Here is a 27,999-nt window from a genome sequence, read left to right as displayed (position 1 = left end):
ATTGTTTTGACAGCTTTTCTGTAGTGACAACTTGACAAGTGATTGTCGAAATATCAATTTTCTGGACGGTGACGATTTTTATCTTTTGAATAAAATTATAATTAACCGTAAAACAACAAAATGGACGTATCATCCAAAAGTATATGTATATTTTCGATTTTTTTACTTATTACACTTTCATCAGTAAATGGACAGGATAAGTGCGTTAAAAGAAATTCATGTAGTTGTGTATTTTCCAATGGCACGGGTATTGACTTATCCCCTTCTGCGAAGAATTTAATTTACACATCGAAGACCACTTTGGACGAGAAGAATAAGGGCGCAGAAGTAGTGGTGGCAACTTATTATTACCATCCATGCTTCGACGTATTACTGACAGTTAATCAGTCGACTAGTATGAATGGTACCACTTGCGATAAACCTTTGTCGGTACGGCTTCCTTGCATATTGCATATTCCTTCCTTTGTTGAGTAATAATATAGTGCTATTGTCTGAAAATAGAATGATTGCTACTTCAGGAACTTATGTTCTCTAGAAAGCTTTGTTCTATTGGATATTTAGTGAATCCATCAATGCATTAGAAGACGTAGCTTATTTTCATATTGTTGCCCGTTTTTCAGCTATGCAGACATACAAGCACTTGGAATGGAACCGTCAAGGACCACCTTACTAAATATGGAGACATCTTTGAATATTTGGGAAGCTCAAATGATACCAGTGATGGTATTGAGTTCTCAAATGACGGTAGATCCATTAAGTATTTCAATAAACCTTCGTAAGTGTTTACATTTTCTTTAAATAATGATATTTTGTATTATAAAATATTTTATTAATCTGCTGTTGGTGATGGATGTAATTATAACTACTTGGGTGGGTCACAATGGTCGGTGAAAGAAGTCCCAAAATATCACGTATCATAACTGAAAGGGTGTAAGGTGAATTTTATTATAATTCTGGGGATCACAATGCTCCTTGGCAGAGGTTACAAAATATCACATAATGGTAACTAAAAGGGCATAAGGTCAAATGTATTTTATAATGATAACAGCTAGGCTTGGAACTGGTATTTTTGAAAAAAATCTAAATATTTTCAATTATTTTATATTTTTTTTTACATATCTGAATCGTAATTATCTTTAGGTAACTAGGGGAATAATACCAACGACTGAAATTTACAAAATAATACCAGTTTTTTTTGTATGTAAAAAAACCAGTTCCAAGCCATTTTATCTTGTTAAGTAGGGTTAGTGTGCTAGTTTTCATCCACTGCTAGTTTGTATCCATTTGGATAACTAGTGCCTGCGCCAAATCTTGGGATTGGTTGTTAAAGTGGACCCCGGGCACCCATGAACCTTCTTTGCTACACATATTGCAAGCCTAATAGTTTAGATAGATAATTATGTCTATTTACATTAAAATTATGTTTCACAAGCACCATACGGTAAATTTTATAAATATTTGATAATCATTGTGTGGATGAAAACTAGTATAATAACCCTAGGTTGTGTTATGTAAAATAATATTAACTTAATATTTTTTTAATTAATTCCCAAGCTCTCTCTCGGATAAAGCACAGGCACCTGTAAGGTAAGACTAAAACCTATATTTATTGATGTACTGGGTTAGGTGTACTGTACAGTAAAATATATTTTGTGAGTATTGCTTTCATGAATGAAAACATAACATGCATGCATGAAAAACTTCCTATGTAACGTATATGTACCATGAATAGCTACCTCATTTATCTACTAATCGACGACTAGATACCAATCGAGGTCTCGCGATTTTATTTATCAAATAATTGTTTACTTACGAAGACGAACACTAGAAGTTTGGGTAAACAATCCTTTCTAACTTGCGCAAGATTGTGTACTGCGAACCTCCAAAATGAAGCACAAAATCACTAGCACGGACCCGGTGAGAACACTTTTTTATCCGTTACAAACTCAAAAATAATATCGAAGTACAAGTTGGTGGACGAAGCTGTTTCCTGATAGGCCAAGCAATGACAGCGTGCGTTGGCTGCCACAGACGCGATCACACTGTCAGTTCCAGAAAAATGTTGACAACGTAGGGTAGTCAACTAATTCGCGACACATTAAGCAGTTTAAAACAGTTCCTACCCGACATTTTGGACGGTTGCTGAGTAACAGATGATGGTGTTATAGCTACTGAGAGACGAAATCCACTACGGGGTGTACATACTTCGAGACTACGAGTTGTGCGAGTTATTGCTGCATCTGCTACGGCTGCACTGCTGGTTTTATTTATCTCGGCGAAATTAGATGGAGTTGTTTATACGGTTTAATGCTAAGTTATGTATTGCTAGTTAATTTAATAGTTATAGTTATAATTAAGCATATTGAATTATTTACACTATTATTTTAAAATGTTTTACAAGTTTATTTTGATTATTTAGTATATTTTTAATTTTTGTCGGCTGTTACTGTGATTATTGATATATTTTTTTTGTTTGTTCAAAATATTTTATTATGTTTTGATATTTACTTAATTAGTTAACATGAGCAGCCCCACCAAAGCAACATGCCCTTACTGTCCGGGATCACCTAAGTTGTACGTGGTGCCTCGGGGACTTCATGTTCACATTACTAAAATGCACCGGGATGTGGCCAATCCTGATCCGGGAGCTAGTCCGAGCACTCCTAATTCAAACCTTGCTTTGCCACAGCCCGTTCCGACAATAACGGTTACGCCGACGGCTCCGGGACATAGCTTGGAGGTTTTGCCGTCCTTGAAATCGAGCGTACGCGTTTTGAGACATATCCCAAAGGGAGCGCGAAGTCTCGCTGCCGGTAAACTATGTGACGTGATAAACGAGGCGCTGCGTACAAATGAGACCGAAGATTGGTTAGCGTTACTTTCTTTTTCTTTTTCGGCTCTAAGGGTTCCGGAGAGTAGGTCTAACAAATCCCTTACAAGTCTTGTCAAGGAAAATATTGAAAATTCAGAGCTATTCCTGCCCGATGGCTGTGTAGGTCATAAGTCGAGCTCTAAATATCGCGCAATAGAGGCTAAAGTCTATGACGGCGATTTAAGAGGTGCGGTTCGTTTGCTTATGTCGGAATCATCATTGGCGCCTATAAATGAAGACACGTTAGGAGCAATGCGTGAAAAGCATCCGTCCCCTTCTAAACCACCGTCTTTCCCACCAGAGCCGGACCGACATAGTGTTCATTTGTCGGTAGCATCAGCTGAGGTGGCTAAGGCGTTGGGCTCATTCCATAACGGGTCCGCTTCGGGGTTAGATGGTCTGAGCCCGCAGCATCTTAAGGAACTGACGTCCTCATCCGCAGGCAGTAACGGGCCACGTTTGTTGGAATCATTAACCTGCTTGTGCAATTTCCTTCTAAAAGGGATGCTTAATTTACAGGTGACGCCTTATTTGTACGGAGCATCGTTGTGTGCCCTTTCCAAAAAAGATGGGGGTATAAGGCCGATCGCTGTGGGCAGTGTGATTCGGCGTCTTACAGCAAAGCTGGGATGTCAAGCAGTGAGAGACGTTATGTCACAATACTTACAGCCGCACCAGATCGGGTTTGGTACGACAAGGGGTTGCGAGGCGGCTATACATGCTACCAGGACTTTTGTTTTGGAACGCGATAACACGGACAGTGTCCTTGTCAAGGTAGATTTGAGAAACGCCTTTAATTGCCTTAACAGGGACGTTATGTTGCAGCAGGTCTTGGAGCGTGTGCCGTCTCTCTACCCCTTTTTGTATCAATGTTATTCCGCCTCGTCTAACCTTTACCTAAAGGACGAATTGATTAGTTCTCAGGTTGGAGCACAACAAGGTGATCCTCTAGGTCCCCTGATTTTCTGCCTGGCTATACAGCAGACCATTGTTAAGCTCAAGTCTCCGCTTAACGCGTGGTATCTTGACGATGGTACTATCGGGGGTAAGCCGGGTGAAGTCATGGAGGACTTACAGCTATTGATACCAGCCTTGAAAAATGTGGGTTTAGAGGTGAACCCAACAAAGTGCGAGCTTTTCACGTGCGGGCCAGTGTCGAAATTTCATTTGGATAATTTGGAGTCTCTATTGCCTGGGATTAAAATGGTTGACAAGACGGGGTTATCATTATTGGGGGCGCCTATTTTTCTTGAGGGGGTCAGCGCGGCTTTACGGATGAAAAAGGATGCTCTCGTTAATGTTAGGGACCATTTGCTCAATTTGTCATCCCATGTCGCTTTGACGCTGTTACGGAACTGTTTTGCCACGCCTCGGATGACTTACATCCTCAGAACATCCCCAACGTGGAAATTTGTTAACGAGGCTAAGGAAATCGATCGTGAGCTCAGGGTGACTTTGGAGATGGTGTTGAACGTGGAACTGAGCAACACCCAGTGGGTTCAGGCTGCTCTTCCCATAAGATATGGGGGTCTAGGGATACGCGCGGTTGAGGGGTTGGGACTAGTTGCATTTCTTGCATCAGCTCACGGGGCTGCGGATCTTGTCGCTCGCATTTACCCTGAATATGGCGGCAATTTTCCAGTCTCGTACGTTTCTGATGCACTTGCACAGTGGTCGGACACAATCCCCTGCGGTAAGCGGCCTGACAACCCTGTTATCCAAAAACAGTGGGATGACATATTGAGCAAGCGGGTATATGATTCGCTGGTGGGTGGTGCATCGGGCGTTGATCTGGCGCGCCTTAAAGCCCTCGAACGGGCTGAATCTGGGGCGTGGTTACATGCCTTGCCTTCGCCTCAGCTTGGTACGCTGTTAGATAATGATTCGTTACGAATTTCAGCGGCTCTTAGGCTGGGGGCAAGGGTGTGTGCGGCTCACCGTTGCCGCTGTGGAGTGATGGTTGAGGAAGATGGGCACCACGGCCTTAGTTGCCAAAGGTGTGCTGGGCGGTTCCCGAGGCATCACTCAATTAACGAGATCGTGCGTCGCGCGTTGGTCTCTGCCAATGTGCCTTGCGTCTTGGAGCCACCGGGGTTGAGTCGCACAGACGGCAAACGGCCAGACGGACTGACCTTGGTTCCGTGGCGAAGGGGGCGCTGTCTCGTGTGGGATGCAACTTGTGTCAGCACTTACGCTGCATCCCATTTGAGGCAGACTACAAGTTGTGCTGGCTCAGCGGCGGAGTCCGCGGCAAAGTCTAAGCACACAAAGTACTCCGCGTTGGAAACCGCTTATGACTTTGTGCCGGTGGCAATTGAGACAGCGGGGCCTTGGGGTTCAGAGGCTCACTCCTTTTTCAGGGAATTAGGGCGTCGTTTGCGGGAGAGGGGCTGCGATCCTCGTTCTGGGTCGTATCTGGTCCAACAGGTCTCCATTGCAGTTCAGCGGGGAAATGCGGCGGGTATAATGGGGACGTTTGAGCCAGGTACGATCCAGGGAGGGTTATTTTAGATTTAGGTGTATGTTGTGTTCCTTTTTATATATATATATGTTAATAACCTACTTGACATGACATAGATACTATATTTGACGAAGCCTGTGCTGTGGATTTTTGTTTGTACTTATTATTTACTGCTTATTTATTCAATAAAAATGTTTATCTATTGATAGAAGTATGTATAAAGTTACAAGTTTTTTTAAAGTACTAGTTAGGAAATGTTTGAATAATCCTTATTAATCAATAAGTAAGTAATTAAACATCTTATTGCCAATTCTAATAGGGAACTTGCCAGTCCTTAAAATAAAATATTTTATGAAATTGCTAAGTTAAAGAAGATATACATGAAATAAAGCACCTGATATTTATAAGAAAAATGGATAGTAGTTATTTTTCAATCCAATTTCTATTTAATAAGCAAGAAGTTGATTTGACTTGAAGGAAAGTATACTGATTTAAACTTTTACGATTATAGGCTAGTTTCCTATACTTAAAATAAAATATTTTATGTAGTACACGAAATAAAGCACCATATAATTAGAAGAAAAATTTCGGCAGTAGTCATGTTTCAACATAATTTATATTTAATAAGTCAAAGAGAAAAATATAAAGTAAATGAATTGACCGTGACGTCACTCCTCAGTATTTCATAGTAACTCCATATTAGCAAATCGTTTTGACAGTTCTTAAAAAGAAGCTGATTTGACTAGTAGGAAACTAGCCTATTACACATAATTATTTTTAAATCGGGACTTAATCGCGTATATTACCTAGTTTACCTACATAATATATTAAACTGGCCTCCAATAACACACAGTATAATGTACAAGACCACGTCAGTCTTCTCCGAAACCACGGGGAAAACGCCGTCCCTGAAACGTTGGAGGTCAGTTAAATATGTAATCATACGCGATTAAGTCCCTATTTAAAAATACATGATTGAAGGAAAGTATTCTGGATATTTGTGTAGTTTACTGCACTTTGACTATAAGCACTGCATGTTTTGATGTAAATAACTAAATTTTATTGGAGCATGTAATTGTGTTGTAAATCCGTACTAATATTATAAATGGGAAAGTGTGTGTGTCTATTTGTTCGTCCGTCTTTCTCGGCAAAACGGAGCGACTAATTGACGTGATTTTTTAAGAGGCGATAGTTGAAGGGATGGAGAGTGACATGGGCTACTTTTTGTCTCTTCCTGCCCCCCACTTCCCTGAAATGGGGGGGTGGAATTTTGTATGGATCATTCCGCAATTTTTGAATTTAACGCGAGCGAAGCCGCGGGCAACAGCTAGTGTTGTAATAAAAATGTATAATACTAACACTTCTATTTAAGGCAAAAAATGTAGTGGAGAAACTAGTTTTTTTTAATTGCCGGTTTAGCTATTAACATAACGAGTTTTATTAAGCCAATCATATTGGAAGCATTCTTTTATGTACACGCTTGTATTGTATGAAATATTCCTGAATGAAGAGGAAGACACATTTGTATTGTGTAATAATATATCACCTGTTTAAATAGTAATTACTTACTGAATATGGGTTAAATTGTGGCGTAGGCGAGAGGCTGGCAACCTGTCACTGCAATGTCACAGTTTCGTTTTCTTTCAACCCCTTATTTGCCAGGAGTGGCACTGAAGCTTTGGTAGTTTCATGTGTTCTGCCTACCCCTTTATGGGATACAGGCGTGATTGTATGTATGTACTTACTGAATAATGTATTTATTTTTCATGCAGGATAATACATACATATGTACATACTTGCCAGCATTATGTATTTAAACTTTATTACAGACACATATAATGTACAAATGACGCACTTAATGCCAAATAGCATTCTCTACCAGCCAACTATAGGGCCTAACTAATACACTATGATTGGTGCAAGGAAAAATAAATGATTCAGTAAAGAATATTGACAGATATATGTATTACTAGCTTCGCTCGCGTTAGAAAGAGACAAAAAATTGCCTATGTCACTCTCCATCCTTTCAACTATCTCCGCTTAAAAAATCACGTCAATTCGTCGGTTCGTTTTCCCGTGAAAGATGGAAAACACACACTTTCCCATTTATAATGTTAGTATGGATTAAAAGCAGTATGCATTTGAATGGCAATGCAGCACATACATTTTCTTATATATACATACCTACATATATTATTTTTATATGCATTGTATAACATCTACCGCGGAATGGAATAGGTATCGAGACAAACCTTATTGTGGTTTAACGATACTGTGTAATTAATTAGAGATTTTTGTTTGTAATTACCTAAAATAAATAAATAAATAATAATAATTATATTAATAAATAGTAAAATGGCAATATATGTAATATGTATTCATTATTTAAATGGTAATAATTAAAAAGGTAAGGTTTAGTAGGCATGTATTGGTTTGTTTAAAAGTAGTATCTGTGTTATTGATATTCTCCGATTTTTCAGGTTCTCAATTGTGAATTTGGTATGCTCCGACACTGATGATGAATTCTACGTTAAGGACTCAACAGAGCCAGATCAAATTGTAAGTTGAAATTGTTAATTTGATTTTAAAAACCTCATCTCACTGGTAACTAAAATTAGCTAAGTACCTAATTCATAACGTAACATTTGCATATATTACGTTACTTATAACAGGGGCGGCTCACTCCGCGATTCTATCGCCGCGCTACAAGTACATGCTGGCGGCCGCGAGTTTGCGGCCCAATCAGGGGGTGGCGCGCGTTCTCACGGAACGCACGTTCGCACTTTCTATTGTTACTTTATGTCGAAAGTTTTTTTTAAGGTTCATATGCGATATCCGCGTGTAGAATGTCTAATAATGATATGTTAAATAGACATGAATAAAATAAATACTATAGGACATTCTTATCTTACACAGATCTACTATTGATTAAGTCCCACGGAAAAGTTCAATAAGGCTTGTGATGTTGGAACTTAAACAAAAATATATAAATTCTGTATATATACCTAGAAAGTACCCAAGATTTGAATATAATAATCGTTCGTTTTAATCCATAGACAACCCTGGCGTCGGACGCTGCGCACGTGCGGCTCTTTTCTTTGTAAGAATTTTGTAGGCATTTAAAAAGGCGGCATTTCATGAACATCAAAGCAGTGGGCCTTCTGTACTTGTACTATTATATATTCTGTGCTTATAACTTGTACAAGAAACGAAAGTGATAAATACACAGAATCTGTTATGGCTGTTTAATTACCAGGTGCCGTAGCCGAATGGCATTTCTGCGACGTGAAACGAAAACGAAACGCCGTGAAAGGTAGTCTGGCTCTGTCGCGCCAATACGCAAGACCGATAGAGATAGATATCTAAGAGCGTTTCGTTTAGTGAGAGTTTGTGCCATTCGGCTATATGCCCAGAGCTTGGAAAGGATAATATGACTTCATACAAATAAAATTATAAGGAAAATATCTCACCCTGACCTCTGTTTATTACAAAGTCACCAATCAAATTGTTCTGACTTATTCAAGAGTTACGGTATACAGTAGCTCTTTACACAGTAGGTGCCAACACTCATCATCCTCCTCGCGTTATCCCGGCACTTGCCACGGCTCATGGGAGCCTGGGGTCCGCTTTGACAACAAATCCCAGATTTGGCGTAGGCACCAGTTTTACGAAAGCGACTGCCATCTGACCTTTCAACCCTTCAAACCTTTCGAAGGGTAACTAGAACTAGGCCTTATTGGGAATTAGTCTGGTTTCCTCACAATGTTTTCCTTCACCGAAAAGTAACAGGCAAATATCTAATGACATTTCGCACATAAGTTCCGAAAAACTCATTGGTACTAGCCGGGGTTCGAACCCGCGAACTCCAGATTAAAAGTCACGTTTAAGTGAGGGAAGAGTTGTAGGTCCATACATCAGTAAATGCAAGTTATTTGTAGTGACATCTAGCGTCCATTACTCGACACTAGGTGCCAACAGTGTTGCGTCTGCCAAAAATGTAATATTAAAACATTTTACAACTTATATTACAAGCAGAAGGAATTGAAAACAGAGTACTGATTAATACTATTGTAATATTAGCTGAAAATTGTTGAGCATTAGAGCTTTTTGTTCGTCGCGACATCTAGTGACAAGTAGCAGTACTGATAATTTACGCTAGTTGACGCGTGGATGACGCTAGATGTCACTACAAATAACTTGCATTTACTGATGTATGGAGTAACTCTTCCATTACTTATTCCTCTATGCACGCTCTTACCGCTAGGCCACCAACGCTTCTAGTAGGTGTCAACACTGATTAGGGTTGCAAAAAAACGGTTTTTTTTCTGGCTTGAAAAAAAACCTTGAAAAAAAAACAGTTTTTTTTCTGGAGTATGTTTTTTTTCTAAAGTACGAAATCTCAAAATTTGCAAAGCAGTTAATACTTTTATACGGTTTAATGTCAACTATTAAACGAATTTAATCAAATAACTTCAAATCTGTAGTTGGTAGTTATCACTATTTACTGTTGGCAACACCACCGCCTCTCCACGCTGCACGCAGCATCGGGGATTCCCCAGTAAACGTTTGTATACTGAATGTTAATCCAATTAAAATGTATGTTTTGTTATTGAAACAAGTTACAAGTCACGAAAAACCGGTATTGTCGAATTATTTGTTCATCTGAAAAAAAAAAAAACATATTTAGAAAAAAAAACCATGGTGCTCGGTTTTTTTTATAATTCTGAAAAAAAAAAAACATTTGTTTTTTTTCTATTTGCAACCCTAACACTTATCAAAGGATAATTTAATTTCAGGAACTAGCTTTCTTCTCGAGAAATGCTTGCCTTCGACAGATTGAGTCGAGCCGGTCTACGGGATCCACACTGCTGATTATATTCTTCTCCTTCGTTATTTTCTACCTGGTCCTCGGAGTGTGTACCAAGAAATTCTTGATGGGAGCCACTGGCATTGAAGTTATACCAAATTTGATGTTCTGGACTGAATTGCCGAACCTGGTTAAGGTGAGTTGTCTATTTATTTCTTAGTAGCTAAGTTAAAGTTAAAAGACGATTTAATTTCTCATATGCAAATTAAGCTAACCGTCTTTCTAATATTCATTTCATCCAAGTAAACTTGCGTTCTTTACTGTAAATGTAAATGAAATAAGATATTGATATTTCTGTAGATGAAATAAGATACTTATTTTATAGTAATTATCCTGGCAGCCTTACTCCTGACATGATATTACACAAACGGTTTCCCGTTTCATATAAAACATGCATGTGTTATACTACTATGCATACATACACCGTGTTTCACTTAACACTAAAAACCTGAAAACCGTTTGTTCAGAATCGAGAGTAGAATCGATTGAGCTATATCTTGATGGGGGTAATATATTTTTTTAATTTGTATTATTCGTTATTTTTTACGTTCCCATTCTACAAATTAGTAATACAACATTGTGCATACCGCATTGCTAGAGATTGTATACCTTTTTCAGTATTTAGGAGTATTAATAATGTTTTTTTTTCCGCTACGAGTTTGCGTTGTTTGTCAGTTTAATTTTAATGTATATCATAAGATTCATGTCATAACAAACTGTAATTTTATTTTGCACAATCGAATAGACGATCCGCCGAATTTATTTTGACATGTTGCCAGAAATGTAGATTAGGTTAGAATCCCTATCCAGACAAAATACTCACACGACACAGAAATGAACTCGTACCTAATTACCACCTTGTCATTCTGAATGTTGGGTTTAAATTTGCTTACTGCAATTACCTGTCCAATTTGAAGTTTACTGTGACAAAGCTTTAAAGTGTTTTACAGTGACATAGCTGTCTATTGGTAAACCTTATGTCGTTGCAGTAACGTACACAAATACATCGTTTTATGGTTTATGATGGTAGCTAACAATTTGTTTATTGAGTGTAGAGTTAAAAGTCGAGTAGAGCTGTACAGAAAATTAAAAAATCAATAAAAAAAAAAACATCAGATGAAAAGATGAATACTCTAATAAGTTTAAAAAAATAAAAATTAGTTGCCGATGTCCTGGTTTCGAATCCATGTAAGCGTATTTATTTGTGTGATGAGACCAGATATTTGTTCCTCAGTCAATCAATCAATCAATCATTTATTGATAACAGGAGTTACACGTCATTTTAACATTTTCTGCTTACTTAATTTAACATGCCTAATAAACAAAACAAATATATCGTCACTACTTTGAAAAAATCTTGTATCTCACGCTGCTCCTCAAAGTTAAAACGCAGTAAGTCTATGCATTCCACACATACTTACTACAATTTTCTTTTCATTGACAGACGAAGATACAAAGTAGTGACTATATATAATAATAAGACAATCAATAAAGGAGAATAGTAACTATAATAATCTCAATTATTCACTGAATAATAACATTACATTAGATAGGTACATTATAGGGATCAGTCAGGGATGTTTTATACGTATATAAGTCATTATACATATGTATTTATGTACATAAAGTATGTAAATCGTCGTCTAGCCATAGTACAATATAATACGTAGTACAATAGTGCTTAGTTTATGGCCAGGTCGATCTGTGTAAGATGTCTCCCAAGGTCAATCACTGGCCAGTTTATAATTAAAAAAAAGTTATTTATTTTTTAATCTTTTCGTTTCAGGACGGCTGGGCGTTCGCTCTGAACGGCTTCAAGCTGCCAGCACGCGGGGCCGGCCCCGCCACGTCGCCCGACCCCAACAGTTACGATTCCATATAACAACAACGCGACGACGCGCTTCTCGACGGGCAACTTGTGTTCATCGACTAGCCACTAACCGGTACACCGACGTAAATGGACATGTATATATATAGGTTAAAAAACATATTCAGGATTTAAGAGGATACGGTAGCGAAAATGCTAAAATGGAAAGGACTTTAAACTTGGGAATTTTAGTTAAATATACAAGTGTTATTAACTAGATTTATCGAAAAAAAATTGTCCATTAAGAACAACTCAGTCAAAAGATATTTCAAAAAAATCTTTAACATCGAGGTTCCGCTCTCGACTCTTTCCTCCTTCAAAACTTAATCAATCGGAACGAAATTTGAGAATCTGAATAACAATTAAATAATCTATGTCGGACCGTTTAGCTTTTTTGGTTAATTGTTACCAATCTTGAGTATCACACCTTTTTTTGCGCCACAATGAAAAAGTCCGTTTTTGGAAATTTTTGATTGGCTCTAGAGTCTTTAAAAAGCAGAATATCAAAAAAAAACAAAACTGTCCGACACAGATAAAAATAATAACAATCTGTGTTGAAAAAATCATTGCTCTACCTTCAAAAACCAGGGAGGAAATAGTCGAGAGCGTTTGTATGGAGAATTGACCCCTACCGTATCGTCTTAAAGCGCGGATACACTATACTTAGTTATAGGTAACTGGGTAGGCCCAACCTGAGTTGAAATGAAAAGTAGTATATCTCAGTTTCAATAGTTTCATTAGTCGTTTTAAAGCGTGCGGAGATTTGTGAAACTCCTAAATTTCATAATGTGTTTAGGAAATCTCCCGCACCCTGATCTGGGCTCTATCAACCAATGAAAACAGTTACCCGAATGACATGACATGAGGAATTGTAACTGGCGCGGTACTCGTCCATAGCGCTTATACTATATTTTCTGCAATATTAAGTGGGGACTGAAGTCGTATTGCTATCTCTTTTATGCCAATGGTGACTCAGTGAGATAGTACGGGGCATCATAACATCAGTCGCGGCAGTAATATTGCGTCGAGTACCTATTAGTGGCTAAGGTCAATGTTGAGATATATAACATCCCCGGCTCTATTCTTTTATCGGAACATCCTTGGTCGGAAAACTGATATCGGCAGTTTCGATTAAGATATTACTTACTTTTAGTGTCAAAAACTGTCAAACGCCATTTATAATCCTTTGTAAGGGACCATCCACACTCATAAGACGCATGTCTTGCGGCGCGTAACGGACGTCTCCGCCACGCCGCCTGAATGTAATTCAAAAAACGTCTCCTCAGTACATTTTGTATAGGAAGGACGTAAGACGCGCCCCCAGGCGGTGCGGCGCGCGCCACGAGTTCATAAATATGTGTACATTTCTTCACCTTAATTCGTTGCAATAAGGTAAAAAAATGTACACATGAACTCGACTGTAATTTGAAGCGTCCTTATCGAAAGCGATAGTGGGACTTTTTGCAGTAATAAGACACATTTGAAGTTGCAATACACGCAATCAGACTAACGAAAGGGGCCAAAACAAAGTGCGTGGAGTCCCTCGCGTAAGAAGTGAAACTTCGTAATCGTAATTGTTTTTCAAAATTCGAGTTGACAACACTGAGCGTTCAACGTTTAACGCTGTCAGTTGGAAGTCGCATTAGAAGTGTCACTTCGAAAACTTTTATTTCCATACTCGCGTGGTCTTGGGTAGAGTGTGGAGTTTAGTTTATGTCGGCTATCAAAACAAGTGCATAAAGTGTGAAGTTGGTGAAATGATGTTATAGTTTGACAACATCTAACGTAAGGAACGTGTCGGGTTGTGTACTCACAGCAACACTCTTAGCTAACCATCGGTAGACATTATGCCCTTGTAATAAGGATTACAAATGTACAGCTAACAGTGTTGTCGATGGTATGATACAAGTACAGATACATCAGAGATTGTAATAGTATTCACGCAGTTGTGTATTATTGAATATCAGTAATATTTAGAGCAGACGTATTTAGTTTAAATATTTGTTTGTTTGGTATTGATATCTTTATGTTTCAGTCGTCTTGCAGTTTGACTTTCTCAATGTTAAAAAAACTGAACACTAACAAACGGTAGTACATAATATAATCAGGTAATACTTTATATTTTTCAATCTACTTAAATCTAAATATCGTCCCCTTACTGCAAATACCGACTATGTGCAAAAAAGTGATTTTGAGATAATGCGATTTTAATGTTTGAAGGTACGATTTCATATGAAAACATGAAAAAAATTACTATTTGTATACAGCATTCTACAGCCCGTATTGTGTTGTTTAATACTTAATCGTAAACAATATCCAGGCTTGATTTGATTGCCGATAAAACTACGATTTAAAAAAAATAGTAGCAAACTTAGTTGGTTTTTCCTGTAGAAATAAAAATTTGTATATTTCTCTTATTAATACATATAAAGCAGTGTTTCCCTTTGATTAAGCTTTGCTTTTAATACACTTTACTTATGATTTGCAAAAAAAGAAAAAAATATACAAAAGTTTTGAACTTATTTCAAAATATATTAAATATTCTCAATGACATAGGCGGTTTTAGTTGCAGGAAATATAGCTGCTCTAATTTTATGTTACAAAACTTCACTTATCATTGTTAATTTAACTGGTACATTTGTAATAAAAAGTTTTTTAACATTACTAACCATTAATAATACTTTATTTATGGTTTTGAAGAGTTATTCTCAAAAAAAAAAATTTTGAAAAAATCCTCTTCAACCGGTTTTAGGAGATTTTTCACAAAATAATTTAACCGATTTCAGTAAAATTTAACAAGAAGTAACGCAATAGCATTCCCTTGAAATCACAAAAAGAATTTTACAAATCGGTTAATGCGTTTTTGGGTAATAGCATAATATGCATAGGTACTTACTACATACTAGTTCACTGTCTCAGCAATCCGAAGTCCGCCATAATTTATGTTCGAAATTTCACTATCTACACTGTTACATTTAGTATAGGTAAATAGTTTTTGTACGCTCAATAACCTGAAGTAATAGTTTATTTAAAGTTTTGTAGTATTTACGCCAATGTCACTAAAATGTAGGCGTAGATGAGGTAATAAGTAAGAAAAAGTAATGTGTAACGGTAATTACATAGGTTTCTGGGGCGATTTAAAGCAATCATGTTTGCAATATTCTTACGCCCCCAATTACACGCAGTGTTTTTCATCACACTTGCAATAAAAAGATAAAAAAGTATTTATGGTAGTCCAAAATACAAATTTAAACACTCTTTTGGGAAAAAGTTTTTTCTTTTACTCCTGATACGCCTTCGTGCGATTGCACACTTACTGCGCAAGAGTGATAAAAAGTTATTAAACAACATCTTCATCGCTGGTGGAATTCGATACAAACACGTCCGTAATACGGCTGACAATGCTAGACTAACTAGGTATTAAGTGATTGGAAGCACTCATGGTACTATTTAGTTACGATACCTTTGTCAAAAAGTCTGCGTAAGTCCATTTTCTTGAACGCAGAGATAGCTAGTTGTTTATCGAGCTTTAGACCGAGATAGAAATATGATATGATACATTAAGAGGTTTGAGGTGGTTCTACTGAACTGGAGTTTAATTTGTGGCGTTGATTTTCTTGCCTTGTGCTACGTCCAGATCTCGACATGAACTTAAGCCTAGTGCCCACTAAGCTCGCCGAGTCGAATCTCATTAATTCGCCTTCTGCATTTCTTATGAAACTACGTCCATTAGCGACGCGTCGAATCGGATTCATCGTTCATTGTAAATGTATGCAGGGCTCGATTCGACGTGCCTCGACTCCACCTAAGTGTCCTCAAGACTTTATTCAGCCTTTGTGACAGAGATTTAATACCTAAAGGGTACCATGAGTGGTTTCAACCACTTAATACTGCAGTTGGTGAAGTGGTACACAGTTGTGACATCTGAAGTCTACTCGTACCGTAGGTATGCTAGTAAGTAAAGTAAAGTAAAGTTTATTCATTGTTAACTGTGTACATAAGATGGTATGATATACAGGAAATACAGTATCAACAGTGCCCATTTCGAGCGTACAATATTCTTAAAAACTACTGACTATATTAGCTTACTGGCTAACTTATAATTATTACCCGGTATATTTCAGAAAAAACTCATTTAGGTTGTAGAACATCGTATGAAAAACGAAGCTTTATTTAAGACAAACAATGGGTTATAATTATGTATAAAGAAGAGAAATATGCAAACATTTATTTCTACAGGAAAAACCAACTAAGTAGGTATTCGACTGTTTCATTAAATCGTATTTGATCGTCAACTAAATACATTCTGAATATATATACGACAAAGTAGTAAACAAAAAAATATAGGGTTTAAAATGCCATACACATAACGTAAATTTCTTCATGTTTTCATATAAAACGTGCCTTCAAACTTTCAAACCGCATTATCTCAAAATCGCCTATTTACACATAGTCGGTATTTGCAGTAATAGACCGTTATCCTTTCCTTCGTCACATCACATGCAAAACCAATTATAGTCCCTATACAACTTTTTGGTAGAATGAAATTGCTGATGTTTGTAAACAAACATCTTCTGGAAAAACATCTTAAAGACATTTGGTGTATTTAGCCTGGCTTAAAATAAAGAATTTTGTTGATAGTTTTATTTGCAAAAATCAAATATGTACACATTAAACTTTTTTGTAGAACATAAGATGGCTACTTTAACAAAATGTTTAAATGCAAAAAAACACTATACACCATTAAAAGGTTCTACTTGGCGGATAAAGCATAAAAGTTTATATTAAATATTCATATTACATTCTGGCAGTTTATAATGCAACAAATTGACCATTAAGTAACTTTATGCGGAAGCTATCTTTTGAATGCAGCGTCGTATCAATACATGGGTTTTAACATATTGTAGCCCTTGAAAACCTTATTCTATAGGTGCTAAAAACTCGATTTCGTCAAAAAGTCACTTAGTCGGTATTTGCATTAATGGGACGATATTATAGTATGATAACATACACTGAATTTTACTTTAAATGTAGCCGATCAAAAAATAGTCATACCGTAAATATGAATATCTATAGGTATTTATGAAAGCTTTGATTTTTAGATTATTTATTTCATTTAAACATATCGTCACTACTTTTAAAAAATCTCGTATCTCACGCTGTTCCTCAAAGTTAAAACGCAGTAAGTCTATATGCATTCCATACATACTTATTACAATTTTCTTTTCATTGACAGATGAAGATACAAGTTTTTTTTTAAAAGTAGTGACGATATTTTATTAGCATCATAAGATATCATTATCAATATTTTAAATGTATGTAGGTATACATGTATAAATAATAAGGCTGATAGTTAGGCATCTGAATTAACTTGGCCGTTATTTTTAAATTACATGAAACATATTATTTTCAGTCATTTATTAAATACATTTATAAAATCAAGATGTGATCAATGGAAATGGATAACACTGTATTGTAGCGGTGAGGTGCATTTAGGAAAATGTATCATACGTATGATAATACCAAATGATTTAAGGTACCTTTTCCCATAGACGACACAATCATACAGTCAACCAATTGGAACCCTAGGCCACCAAGGGTTCCAATTGGTTGACTGTACCTATATTATGAATCTTGTGGTTACAACGTTAACTTTTGAAAAGTCAATCTATGAATGTTTGCCATTTCACTTTTTCTATTCTATTTGCATGTCGATATTGTCGATAAAATCTTTTTGGTTATGGTTAAGTATAGGTGTTGTAAAAATTATTATTAAAAACTTAAACATATGAAATAAGTGCCAATTTCAAATCGCTATCGCTTCTGTAAATTAACAAATATCACGTAAAATTATTGTAGCCGCTATATATGGTTGTTTCTTTAGATTAATGATAATATTATGTAGTGAAAAACCTCGGAGTAATCTACTTATTTTGAAACTTTTACCTATTTTATAATACTGTATTATATTATCTACTATTTTCAGACCTGTATACAAAACCACATTCTAATTATCTTCAGCAACTTTATCTTTCAAGTCTTGGACCAAACAAAAAATAAAAAAAAATACATCTATTTTACTACTTTCCTATCTGATTAGTTTATAAGGGCTTGTTTTTTTATCTTGTATAATTTCTATCTTCAATTGTTTTTAGTTTTAGTTATATTTGCTATAGTCCACATCATTTAAGATTATTGATAATTTACACACCATGTGACGATAATTGTACATACATAGTAATATATAATATGTGTTGTGTACTAATATTATTAGTTACACATTTATCTTTGCACAGAGCAATGCACAAGTATTTACGAAGATCACTGTTTGAAATCTCACCAAAATCCACAATTTTATTGTAATCATAATAACTTATGTATCATGGAACTTCTTGTCCGACTTTTTACAGATGTATGTGCGAAACGATTTGTCTTCGTATTATTTCAGTTCTCAGTACAAGATGAACATACGAACGTTTCCGGAAAAATACGAAGGACGCACTACATCTGTAACATATTCTATCCTCCTGAGTCCAAAAAGCATTTGTTTTATTTTTGAATTTGGAACCCTTTGTTACTCAACAGAAGTTCAAAATAAATTTTGCAATATGTCCAAAAACTACACGAGGACTGAGGAGGCTATAGTGGAGTCAGAACCAGTGAACAGTCGGATTTTGAAGTTGATGCATCTTAGCCGTAGTTAGTCATTTTTGTTGTTGATAAATAAATAGTACACTTTCATTTACCATTGCTTTTTATTATTCATGTTGTGTAATTTGTTATTTATCATGTATCTTCTGAAGGCTGTCAAGTCGAGGGAGGGCGCCAAATTCAAACTTTGTCAAGTCCAAGGGGCACCAAACTCGATTTTTTTTAGTGTTTTCCCCGTCCTCGAAAAAAGGTTAGGTCCGGTGCTAAACGTATCCCTAAGCAATAAATTTTGGTACCTTTTCCGTGTCCATATTTAATACCTTGACTGTACGCCACCGATATGAATAAGCAGTAATTCAAAAGGGTCATGTAATAAGAAGCTGTAATGGAAGGAAATTATACTAAGTGAAGCTGATTGTGATTGCGCAAGGGCGATATCATCAAAATTGTTAACGAGGGCCAAATAAATTGAGGTAATTGGATATTCATTGTTTAAAGTTATCATTCCTACTTCACACAATTTTCATCAGTTTCATCACACTTGTAGCCCTTGTAGGAAATAAGTACATTTGTTAAACCAAAATGAATGAATAAATGCGTGTGATGGAAATAATCTTAAATATTTTCACGTTTTATTTTTATTTTTGAATCGTTTAGCTCCTAAAAATGATTAAAACTTTACCTAATTCGACGTGTAACAATGTAAAATCTTCTAAAAACGTATCACCATGATTTTGGCAGATTTTTCATCGATATGTCATCTTAGTCATCTAATATACCTAGTACCTACACGTACGTATTATATTAAACTTACCTCATTATAATTTCATGTTTGTAAAATTATAAAGGCAATAAAACTAATGCCATATCCACACTAGTTTTTTTTATAATATACATACAAACCTAATTGAATAACAATGCTCTTTAAAGTGTAATCATAATGTGTTATGGGATAGACCTGTAGCTTTTTAAAAATGACGGAGGATCATTTTGTACACATTTATCCTACATTTATATTCATAATCTACCGTCCGCTTCCTTATTACATTAATGGCGCAATTTCATTAGTCGATAGGGTCCACATGCGGGGTACGAGAGATTTCTGGAACGCGTGCCACAGGGCCCGCATTCGGGGAAACGTTTTCATTAGTCGATAGGGTCCGCATTCGGGGTACGAGATATTTCTGGAACGCGTGCCACAGGGCCCGCATTCGGGGAAACGTTTTCATTAGTCGATAAAGTCCGCATTCGGGGTACGAGAGATTTCTGGAACGCGTGCCACAGGGCCCGCATTCGGGGAAACGTTTTCATTAGTTGGTAGGGTCCGATCGTCAGGTAAAGAAATTTATGGAACGCGTGCCATAGAGCCCGCATTCGGGGAAACGTTTTCATTAGTCGATAGGGTCCGCATTCGGGGTACGAGAGATTTCTGGAACGCGTGCCACAGGGCCCGCATTCGGGGAAACGTTTTCATAAGTCTGTAGGATGCGAATTCGGGGTGCGAGAGATTTCTGGAACGCGTGCCACTGGGCCCGCATTCGGGAAAACGTTTTCATTAGTCGATAGGGTCCGCATTCGGGGTGCGAGAGATTTCTGGAACGCGTGCCACTGGGCCCGCATTCGGGGAAATTAAATAGTAATAATAACTTTCATTGGTTGTTATTATCTCGCCTGCGGGGAGTCCCCGTATACTGCATAACGACCAATCAAATTGCACCACTTTCATTGTATCCTGCAGACTGCAGACTCCGCATGCTGCATACCGAACGGGTTAGAGACCAATTAAATTACATCGCTTTCATTGGTTGTTAAATCGCCTGCGGGGACTCCCAGTATGCTGTATACCGAAAGAGTTATCGACTAATGAAATTGCGCCAGTATGCTGTATACCGATCGAGTTACCGACTAATGAAATTTATTTAGACTTTATTGCACGATATAAAATTGTACAAATGGCGGACTTAATGCCTTAAGGCATTCTCTACCAGTCAACCATTGGATCAAACAGAAATTGCGTCATAATACATTGCATCTGACCACAGAATATATAATAGTACAAGTACAGAAGGCCCACTGCTTTGATATTCAAGAAATGCCGCCTTTTTAAATGCCTACAAAATTCTAACAAAGAAACGAGCCGCACGTGCGCAGCGTCGGACGATAGGGTTGCCTATGGATTAAAAAGAATTAATACTCAGATAAAATGTTATTCTATTAAGCCTTGGGTACTTTTTAGATACAGTATATTATAGCGTGTGACACTGGCTTTACGCCTAACGCCTCTCAGAGAGGCGGCACGAGTCAAGAGAGAGATAGACGACTCCCTAAGAGAACCAATCGAGGTAGACCCCCGGCTCGCTTCCTGACGGACTAAGCCGCGGGTCAACCTTAGCTGGTTATTGTGTGCAACTAGCTTCGTTCAAAACACGTAGCGGCTGGCAGCGCGGCGTTTTTCGGGAGACAGTGGCCGTTAGCTTTCACTCGAGAACGCACGCGTATCCGCACGACCCTTTGTCTTATTTTTATTGTGTTAGAATGTTTAAAGTTAAACTGTTATGTTACTTTAACTAAAATATAGCTTGGATTCGTTAAACCGTTGTTGTTACTTTAAAACGTCCGCTATAATATACAGTATTTATATATTTTTGTTTGGGCCCCAACATCACAAGCCTTATTGAATTTTTCCGTGGGACTTAATCATTAGTAGATCTGTGTAAGATTGTCCTATTTTATCCATGATGTCTATTTAACATTATTTTATTTGGCATTATTAGCCATTCCACATGCGGACATCGCATATGAACCTTAAAAAAAACTCGCGACGTAAAGCAACAATAGAAAGTGTGAACGTGCGTTCCGTGAGAACGCGCGCCAACCCTGATTAGGCCGCGAACTCGCGGCCGCCGGCATGTACTTGTAGCGCGGCGATAGAATCGCGGAGTGAGCCGCCCCTGATCTGACGATAATGCGACAGAAATGCAACTGTTACACCTTTATTGAATGCGATTTATGAAAAATGACAGTCACTACATGTCATAATTGACATGAATTAGTTGCATCCACCGTTGTTGCCATTTACAATGTTGCGTGTTGTGTGATTATCCTAACTACTTAATAGGTAGCTTTGATAAAATAATAAGCCGTTTAGGGTTGCTTGGGCGTCGGAACTAAGTAATAAACATAAAAAAAACTGCCGCTGAAAATGCCGCACTACATTTCTCATAATGTGCAAGTGCTTAGAGCTGAGGGGATACTTCTGTTAATAAAAAAATAAAGAAACAGTCGATTAATAATTTTTACTAAACTTAAGAATCTTACCGACGCATGAACATAACAGTGTGGAGCTTTTACAAAACGTAATAATCATTTATATGTTGAATCCCATCTGTAAAGAAAATAATAAAATCTATAAAAAAATATATAGTATAGGATTTATAGGTATGTGTGTATGAATCCTGCGTGAGTCCCCTCAACCCCTCAGGGGCGTGTTGATCAATGATTTGTACATTGTGGAAAGAGGGGCGGAAGTTAAATATTGCACACGAAAAGACTCGAGTTTGCAATATCCTTACACCCCGAGTTGCACACGATGTTTTTCATCACATTTGCAGTATAAAAATATGTAAAAGAATAAAAAGAGTTAAAACGGCACTAGGAATTTCATGACTCCCTAGGGAGAACGATTTTTCTATAACTCTCGCTGCACCTGCGTGCAATTGCACATGTATTGTGGGTGTGTCATGAAGAATGATAAAGCGCTGATACCTATACTATAACACCGTGTTTTTATTAAATTCCGTTAACTTCAGCATCTAGTTAGGTCCATTATAAGAAATAGAATAGCATAGTTAGTTTTTTAATTCGTAACTTTTTTCTGAAAAATCCCATACACCTGCGATAGATGTTACATCATTTGCTGTTAAGAAACGGGCTTTATGTGTTCGATATGCGATGGACATGACATAGTTTTGACACTTACTTAATGTGAGTTAATTGTAAAGCCCGTTTCTCAACAGCAATTGAAGTTAACATCTATCGCAGGTGTATGGTTTTTTTTTAGAAAAAATACAAATTTAAGAAAACTAACTGTGCCATTCTGTTTCCTATAAAGGACCTAACTATATGCCGAAGTTAACGGAATTCAATAAAAACACGGCGTATATCTGTTCATGGATTAAGAGCCCAGAGCCACCAGATCTTCCTCATTTTCTCAAGGATGAAACTTTGGGATAATGTAGAGTTCGTATCGTATCTACGTTTAATGTTTGCATATTACCTACCTATTTCGGCCCGTCGGCGAGTTTTTGCTATAAGGTTTTTTTAATTCTCAAGGCTGATTTTTATATAATAAGTGTGATAGAGAATACTGTTCGGAACTGATAATCATAATTTACTATTGGCGCTGTCTAGTCTAGCAGCTTTGGGCTCTTAGGCCTGATTTAGACGGCGTGCGAACTCGCTTGCGATTTTAGTTACGTTGCGGGCTGTCGAGGTTACATACGATTTTGCATAGCCATCAAATATCGCAATGTAATAAAACTCGTATGCGAACTCGTACCGTCTAAATGGGCCCTTATCTTAGTCCATCAGTTTATCGTATAAAACAAGTAGGTACTTATGGTTGTTTACCTTGGAAGCATTTTCAGTTAGACAATTGAACAACAAAACTGCTCTTTCGCATCCTTTCTCTCCGTCTTTTACGGGTGGGTCGTTTACTGGAACAAATTACCAACATAAATACTTTAGTTTGTGCATAGAGGAATAAATAGTTAAGTGACATCTAGCGGTTATCTCACAGTAAACCTGTTATATCTCACTCATACAAGTTTGGTACGCGTTCACCTACACGAGCTTAGAATGTGTGCTAGGAACGTCTTTCATATATTTGATCGCCAGTGTCCGAGGTGTGCCCAAGACTACTGAAGATAGAAGGTAAATCTTTTCTGATTTGCCGGTAGCAAAAATATCCATTAAAAGTCATTTGTATAGATGCTAGATGTCACTATAACTATGCAGTTATAGTGACATCTAGCGACAATCACACGTCAATCACGCGCCAACTAGCGTAAATTATCAGTACTGCTACTTGTCAATAAATGTAGCGACGAACGAAGAGTTTAATGTTCACCAATTTTTAGCTAATATTACAATAGTATTAATCAGTATTCTGTTTTCTTCTGCTTGTAATATAAGTTGTAAACTTTTCTAATATTATTTTTTTGGCAGACGAGACACTGTTGCCACTTGTATCGAGTAGTGGTACTGATAATTCTCGCTATTTGACGCGTGATTGACGAGTGATTGTCACTAGATGTCACTATAACTATGCCTATAGGTACAAATAACTCGCATTTACTGATGTATGGTGTTACAGCTCTTTATTCATTCCTCTATGCTGATAAGAACTCACCTGACTTGCAGTGATCGAATAATTTCTTAGAATTTTCTATCATAGTGGTGTCTTCTCCGTGATGCTTTTCAGCCATCGCCTCAGCCGCAGCGACGTCAAACATGCCTTTATCGTCCATCTGTAACACACGTGAATATTCTTATGTTCCCTCATGATTGTATTTGTACTATTTGTTGTAGCTATTAAATACCTACCTGGGTACGTAGTCGAATGGCACAAACGCTCGAAACACTCACGCGTATGTGCGCGACGGGTCCATATTGGCTCATATAAAATTATTTGTTATAAAATTATTGTTTATACTGATTTGTGCTCCGAATGATCATTTCTCATAATTTTACTTATCATAATTTTGTTTCATTATTATCAATAGTACTACTATCACTGTTCATAATAATCATTTAGCCGAAAATTTTTAATCATAAATTCTATACAAATATTTAATAACATTCATAATTTTGTGTTTAAGAAAATCATTCATCATAAAATTATTTAAAAAGTTTTGGGGAAGTTCTATGAAAAACTTGTGCCATTTATAGAAGTGCGCTTGAAGCTTTTACAGTGACATATACAATTTACATTAAAAATTCGTTTCTGGTTCGCTCACGGTCAACCTAACACGCTCCTCCTCGCTACGCTCGTCGTCGCACCTAACTGGACTGTCACATGTGATGTCTGTTCTGTTAAAAATAATATAACGATAAATTATATTACTCGCAATCGTTATGATCAATAAGTATATAAACATAAACATTAGTATAAAACGTATTTATGATGAATGACATTATGAACATAAGTCATTCGAAGTTACGATAGTTATTAACATAAAATTGTTATAAATAATGATCGTTATAATGTAAAATTGTATGAGAAACATTTTCGGACTACCAATAATCTATATAACAATTTTATATGAACTTTGGCGCACCCGTGCGCGACAGACCCAGACTACTTTTCGCGGCGTTTCGTTTTCGTTTCGCGTTGCAGAAATGCCATGCGGCTGCGGGGCCTACCTATGTTATACTTCAGCTAACCGTTAACATATGTAGGTACTATCTGCAGTATAGGCTGATGATGAATTTTACCCCTATACGTCTGTACTTTTTTTTTACCCTGGGGGAATCCATTATGGATGCCACTGGCCCGGGAGAGCCAGTGGGTATGTCCGACTCCCACGGACTAAACCCCCTGGGGTGTTCCAACGCTCGCTTTTTGCCCAGGCTTTCGGGCACTCGGTTGTAGGTTGTAGGCTTCCGATACCCCGCCAGCGTTGCCCTTGTAGGCCTGTCGTTTCAGACTATTGTGATAGCCTACTCCGCTATACAAACCTATTTATAAAAACTCGTGGTGTTGCTGGTAACTTAAGCAAGGTTACCCCGTGAAGAAATACATAAGTATTCAATTGGTTAATCTTTACATGAAGTGTAATTGGAAACTGACCGATTTCTTCTTTTCAAGCCATACTTTACAATGTGGTTCATATATCTACTGAACAGAAACGTTTAAAAGTTATATTGGTACAAGTTATAATTTCTGAACGTGGACCAAGTTTTCGATTCTGATTTAACAGTTTGTCATGTTTTTAAACTCGTTTTGATGCGACCTAGAAGATTGTTGCTTGCAAAATTAAGTGAAAGAATAACCACCAAGATCGTCAAAGTCGCGTCACAACCAAAAATGAAAATTTATTTGAACTCCATGTCTAGACGTCATTACGATTGTGATCACGCTTCCGCCTGCTGTGATTTTGCAGCTCTCCGGGCACCGCTCTCGAGCTCAGGCGATCACTGCCTTCCACATGCAGCCTTGGGTTCAATAGGCTTACTGTACTTCGGGCTTATACAGAATTTGCAGTAATATAAGACATTATAGCGGATTACTGATACAACTAAAAACCCACAGTAAATTTTTTTTCACGTGTTAACGGGTTATAGATTAACTTTAACTTACGTTAAATTTGTCGAAATGTATCGCTTTAACTATTAACGAAGTTAACATTTTTAGTAACGGGTTAGCGATAATTAAGTTAACTATTTGATTAACGGTGCCCAGCTATGATCTTTACGAATACATACCCAAGTGGCCTTCCTATAAACGCAAGCCATCAAGCACCTCGCATTCTCACTGTCGGGCATCTTGTGTTTCTGAAGCATGACCATCTCGTCTGGTGTGATCATGTGGTCCTTGCTACAGGTCACTCCTAGTTTTATGAAGTACTGCTTTATTTCGCCCTCGCTCTTGCACTGTATTTGGATATTTTCATAGATTATATCATTATACATTTGTAAACGAAAAATTATTTATGCAGTTGATAAAATTTTCACAATTTAGGTATGCAAAATGTATTTTGGTCTAGTATTCTTGTGTTCCTTAGGTTTGTTTTGTTTCAGCGTGTATAATGTAAGTTATTGATGTAATTACTTACAAATATTAAATACTATTCGTTATTCAATAAAGTTAGTTCAACTTTGAGTAAGGTAATACAGCGGGGTAAATCTCGACTGAGGGGCAAATGTAAGTGGTATTTTTTTTCCATGTTTTACAATGTTTGCATTATTAAATAGAGTGTCCACCGGTCATATATGGTAGGTGTGTTCAGTGGATATATGTAGAACCATCATAGTGTAATAATGGAAAAAGATCATTAGTTACATTTGCCCTCCCAGTCGAGATTTGCCCCGCTGTACCTTATACAGTATTTAGATATATAAGAAAATTACTTACATAAGAGAGTCCAACAACACAACAACATAATAAAAATTGAAACAACTTTGACATAGCTATGCGTGATGAAAACTGAAGTAAGATTTGTCGAAATTCTGTATTTAAATGTAGGTAATCCGGATATTAATAATTAGATAGATATATCTAACAAAGCATCCGGTTATTCCATATCATAATAGTCGATACTATTCAATTTGTAAATTATAATGGTGTAAGCTGTGTAAAATTTTCATACATTTTTGATTCACTTAGGTACCTAATTGAATATATTTTACGGTATGCATTCGTCAACGCAAACATTACTGTCATTGATGCTGACTGTACCTACAGTTTTACAAATTATGTAAATGTCTATCATAGTCATTGATCAACGCTTACATCTTACATATCTACTGTTAACACTTTCGAAACCGGGCTCTACGCGGCGCTACGACATTTTCGCTACATACGGGTTTCCCCATGTAATCGGCTACGCTTCTACGAGCGGTGTGCCCGACAGTCGGGTTCTTGGTAGCGAAAGTGTTAAATTACTTTTTTCGCGAAAATTTCATTTTTGGCACAAGTTTTTATCGCCGACTGTACTTTCAACAGTCATCTACTGCTCTCCGAGACGTTTCTAAAAGCCCCTTAGGTACTCGATGGCGATACGACATTTCATTACAGAGTTCCTAATAACCACCTTTCTGCTTCACGCACGCACACAGACGCATGGTATCATCAGCTCAGCTCCATGATACCATGATGATACTGTCATGGCCGATTTCGGCCACAGCGACTGCGTGTTCTGGAACAGACAATGTCAAGATAGAGAGTGTTGCTGTTCCACTTTCAGCCCCTTTAGCACAACTTGCTTTGTCGCGCGCGAGTTCATACATCAAGCGCGTCTTCAAGTATGGACTCGCGCGCGACGAGGCAAGTTGTGCTAAAGGGTCTGGTGTGCCTTTATGTGGCTCGCGTACCCTATCTTATGGCTAAATTTTCGAGCACATTTTGGTCACGTCAGCACACCACCTATATAATTGTAGGACATTGAGGATGGCGGGCGAAAAATTTCCTATAACTATTATCACGCCACGTTTCCATGACGATTATAATAATTATTTTGTCGTTGGCGGCTAGAGATAGGTGGCATCATGAGTGGTCATTT

General features: G+C 37.2%; 2 protein-coding genes across 3 annotated transcripts; one reads left to right on the top strand and one right to left on the bottom strand.

The window, feature by feature from the left end:
* The first annotated feature begins 21 nt into the window (after nt 1–21).
* LOC125235492 lies at nt 22–12,319 on the top strand. Of its 2 annotated transcripts, XM_048142064.1 has the most exons (6): nt 22–429; nt 621–775; nt 1,555–1,587; nt 7,814–7,892; nt 10,130–10,336; nt 11,987–12,319. In XM_048142064.1, exons 1-6 carry the CDS (start codon nt 121–123, stop codon nt 12,080–12,082), a joined length of 879 nt encoding a protein of 292 aa, XP_047998021.1. In that variant the 5' UTR covers nt 22–120; the 3' UTR covers nt 12,083–12,319. The 2 variants fall into 2 exon arrangements, with proteins under 2 accessions (XP_047998021.1, XP_047998022.1); XM_048142065.1 differs by lacking the exon at nt 1,555–1,587.
* A 9,680-nt stretch (nt 12,320–21,999) lies between these two features.
* LOC125235478 (general odorant-binding protein 19d-like) lies at nt 22,000–26,906 on the bottom strand. The gene is made up of 5 exons (XM_048142050.1): nt 26,853–26,906; nt 26,204–26,371; nt 24,129–24,246; nt 23,348–23,433; nt 22,000–22,103 (listed from the first exon to the last, which is right to left on the bottom strand). Exons 1-5 carry the CDS (start codon nt 26,904–26,906, stop codon nt 22,086–22,088), a joined length of 444 nt encoding a protein of 147 aa, XP_047998007.1. The 3' UTR covers nt 22,000–22,085.
* Between the last annotated feature and the right edge of the window lie 1,093 nt (nt 26,907–27,999).

This window comes from Leguminivora glycinivorella, chromosome 17, assembly GCF_023078275.1.
Source record: "Leguminivora glycinivorella isolate SPB_JAAS2020 chromosome 17, LegGlyc_1.1, whole genome shotgun sequence".
Classification (NCBI taxonomy): domain Eukaryota; kingdom Metazoa; phylum Arthropoda; class Insecta; order Lepidoptera; family Tortricidae; genus Leguminivora; species Leguminivora glycinivorella.
The sequence above is the reverse complement of the archived record's forward strand: the minus strand, read 5'-3'. Positions and strand labels throughout refer to the sequence as shown.

What these genes read in the sequence shown, in the direction of transcription:
- LOC125235478 (XM_048142050.1), bottom strand. Translation starts at nt 26,906, where the DNA reads ATGTCAAAGTTGTTTCAATTTTTATTATGTTGTTGTGTTGTTGGACTC. An exon ending in TTTATAGGAAGGCCACTTGG is followed by an intron (nt 24,247 to 26,203) that starts GTATGTATTCGT and finishes CGTGTGTTACAG; the next exon opens with ATGGACGATAAAGGCATGTT. An exon ending in ATTCGATCACTGCAAGTCAG is followed by an intron (nt 23,434 to 24,128) that starts GTGAGTTCTTAT and finishes AATTTGTTCCAG; the next exon opens with TAAACGACCCACCCGTAAAA.
- LOC125235492 (XM_048142064.1), top strand. Translation starts at nt 121, where the DNA reads ATGGACGTATCATCCAAAAGTATATGTATATTTTCGATTTTTTTACTT. An exon ending in AAAGCACAGGCACCTGTAAG is followed by an intron (nt 1,588 to 7,813) that starts GTAAGACTAAAA and finishes CCGATTTTTCAG; the next exon opens with GTTCTCAATTGTGAATTTGG. An exon ending in CAACAGAGCCAGATCAAATT is followed by an intron (nt 7,893 to 10,129) that starts GTAAGTTGAAAT and finishes ATTTAATTTCAG; the next exon opens with GAACTAGCTTTCTTCTCGAG.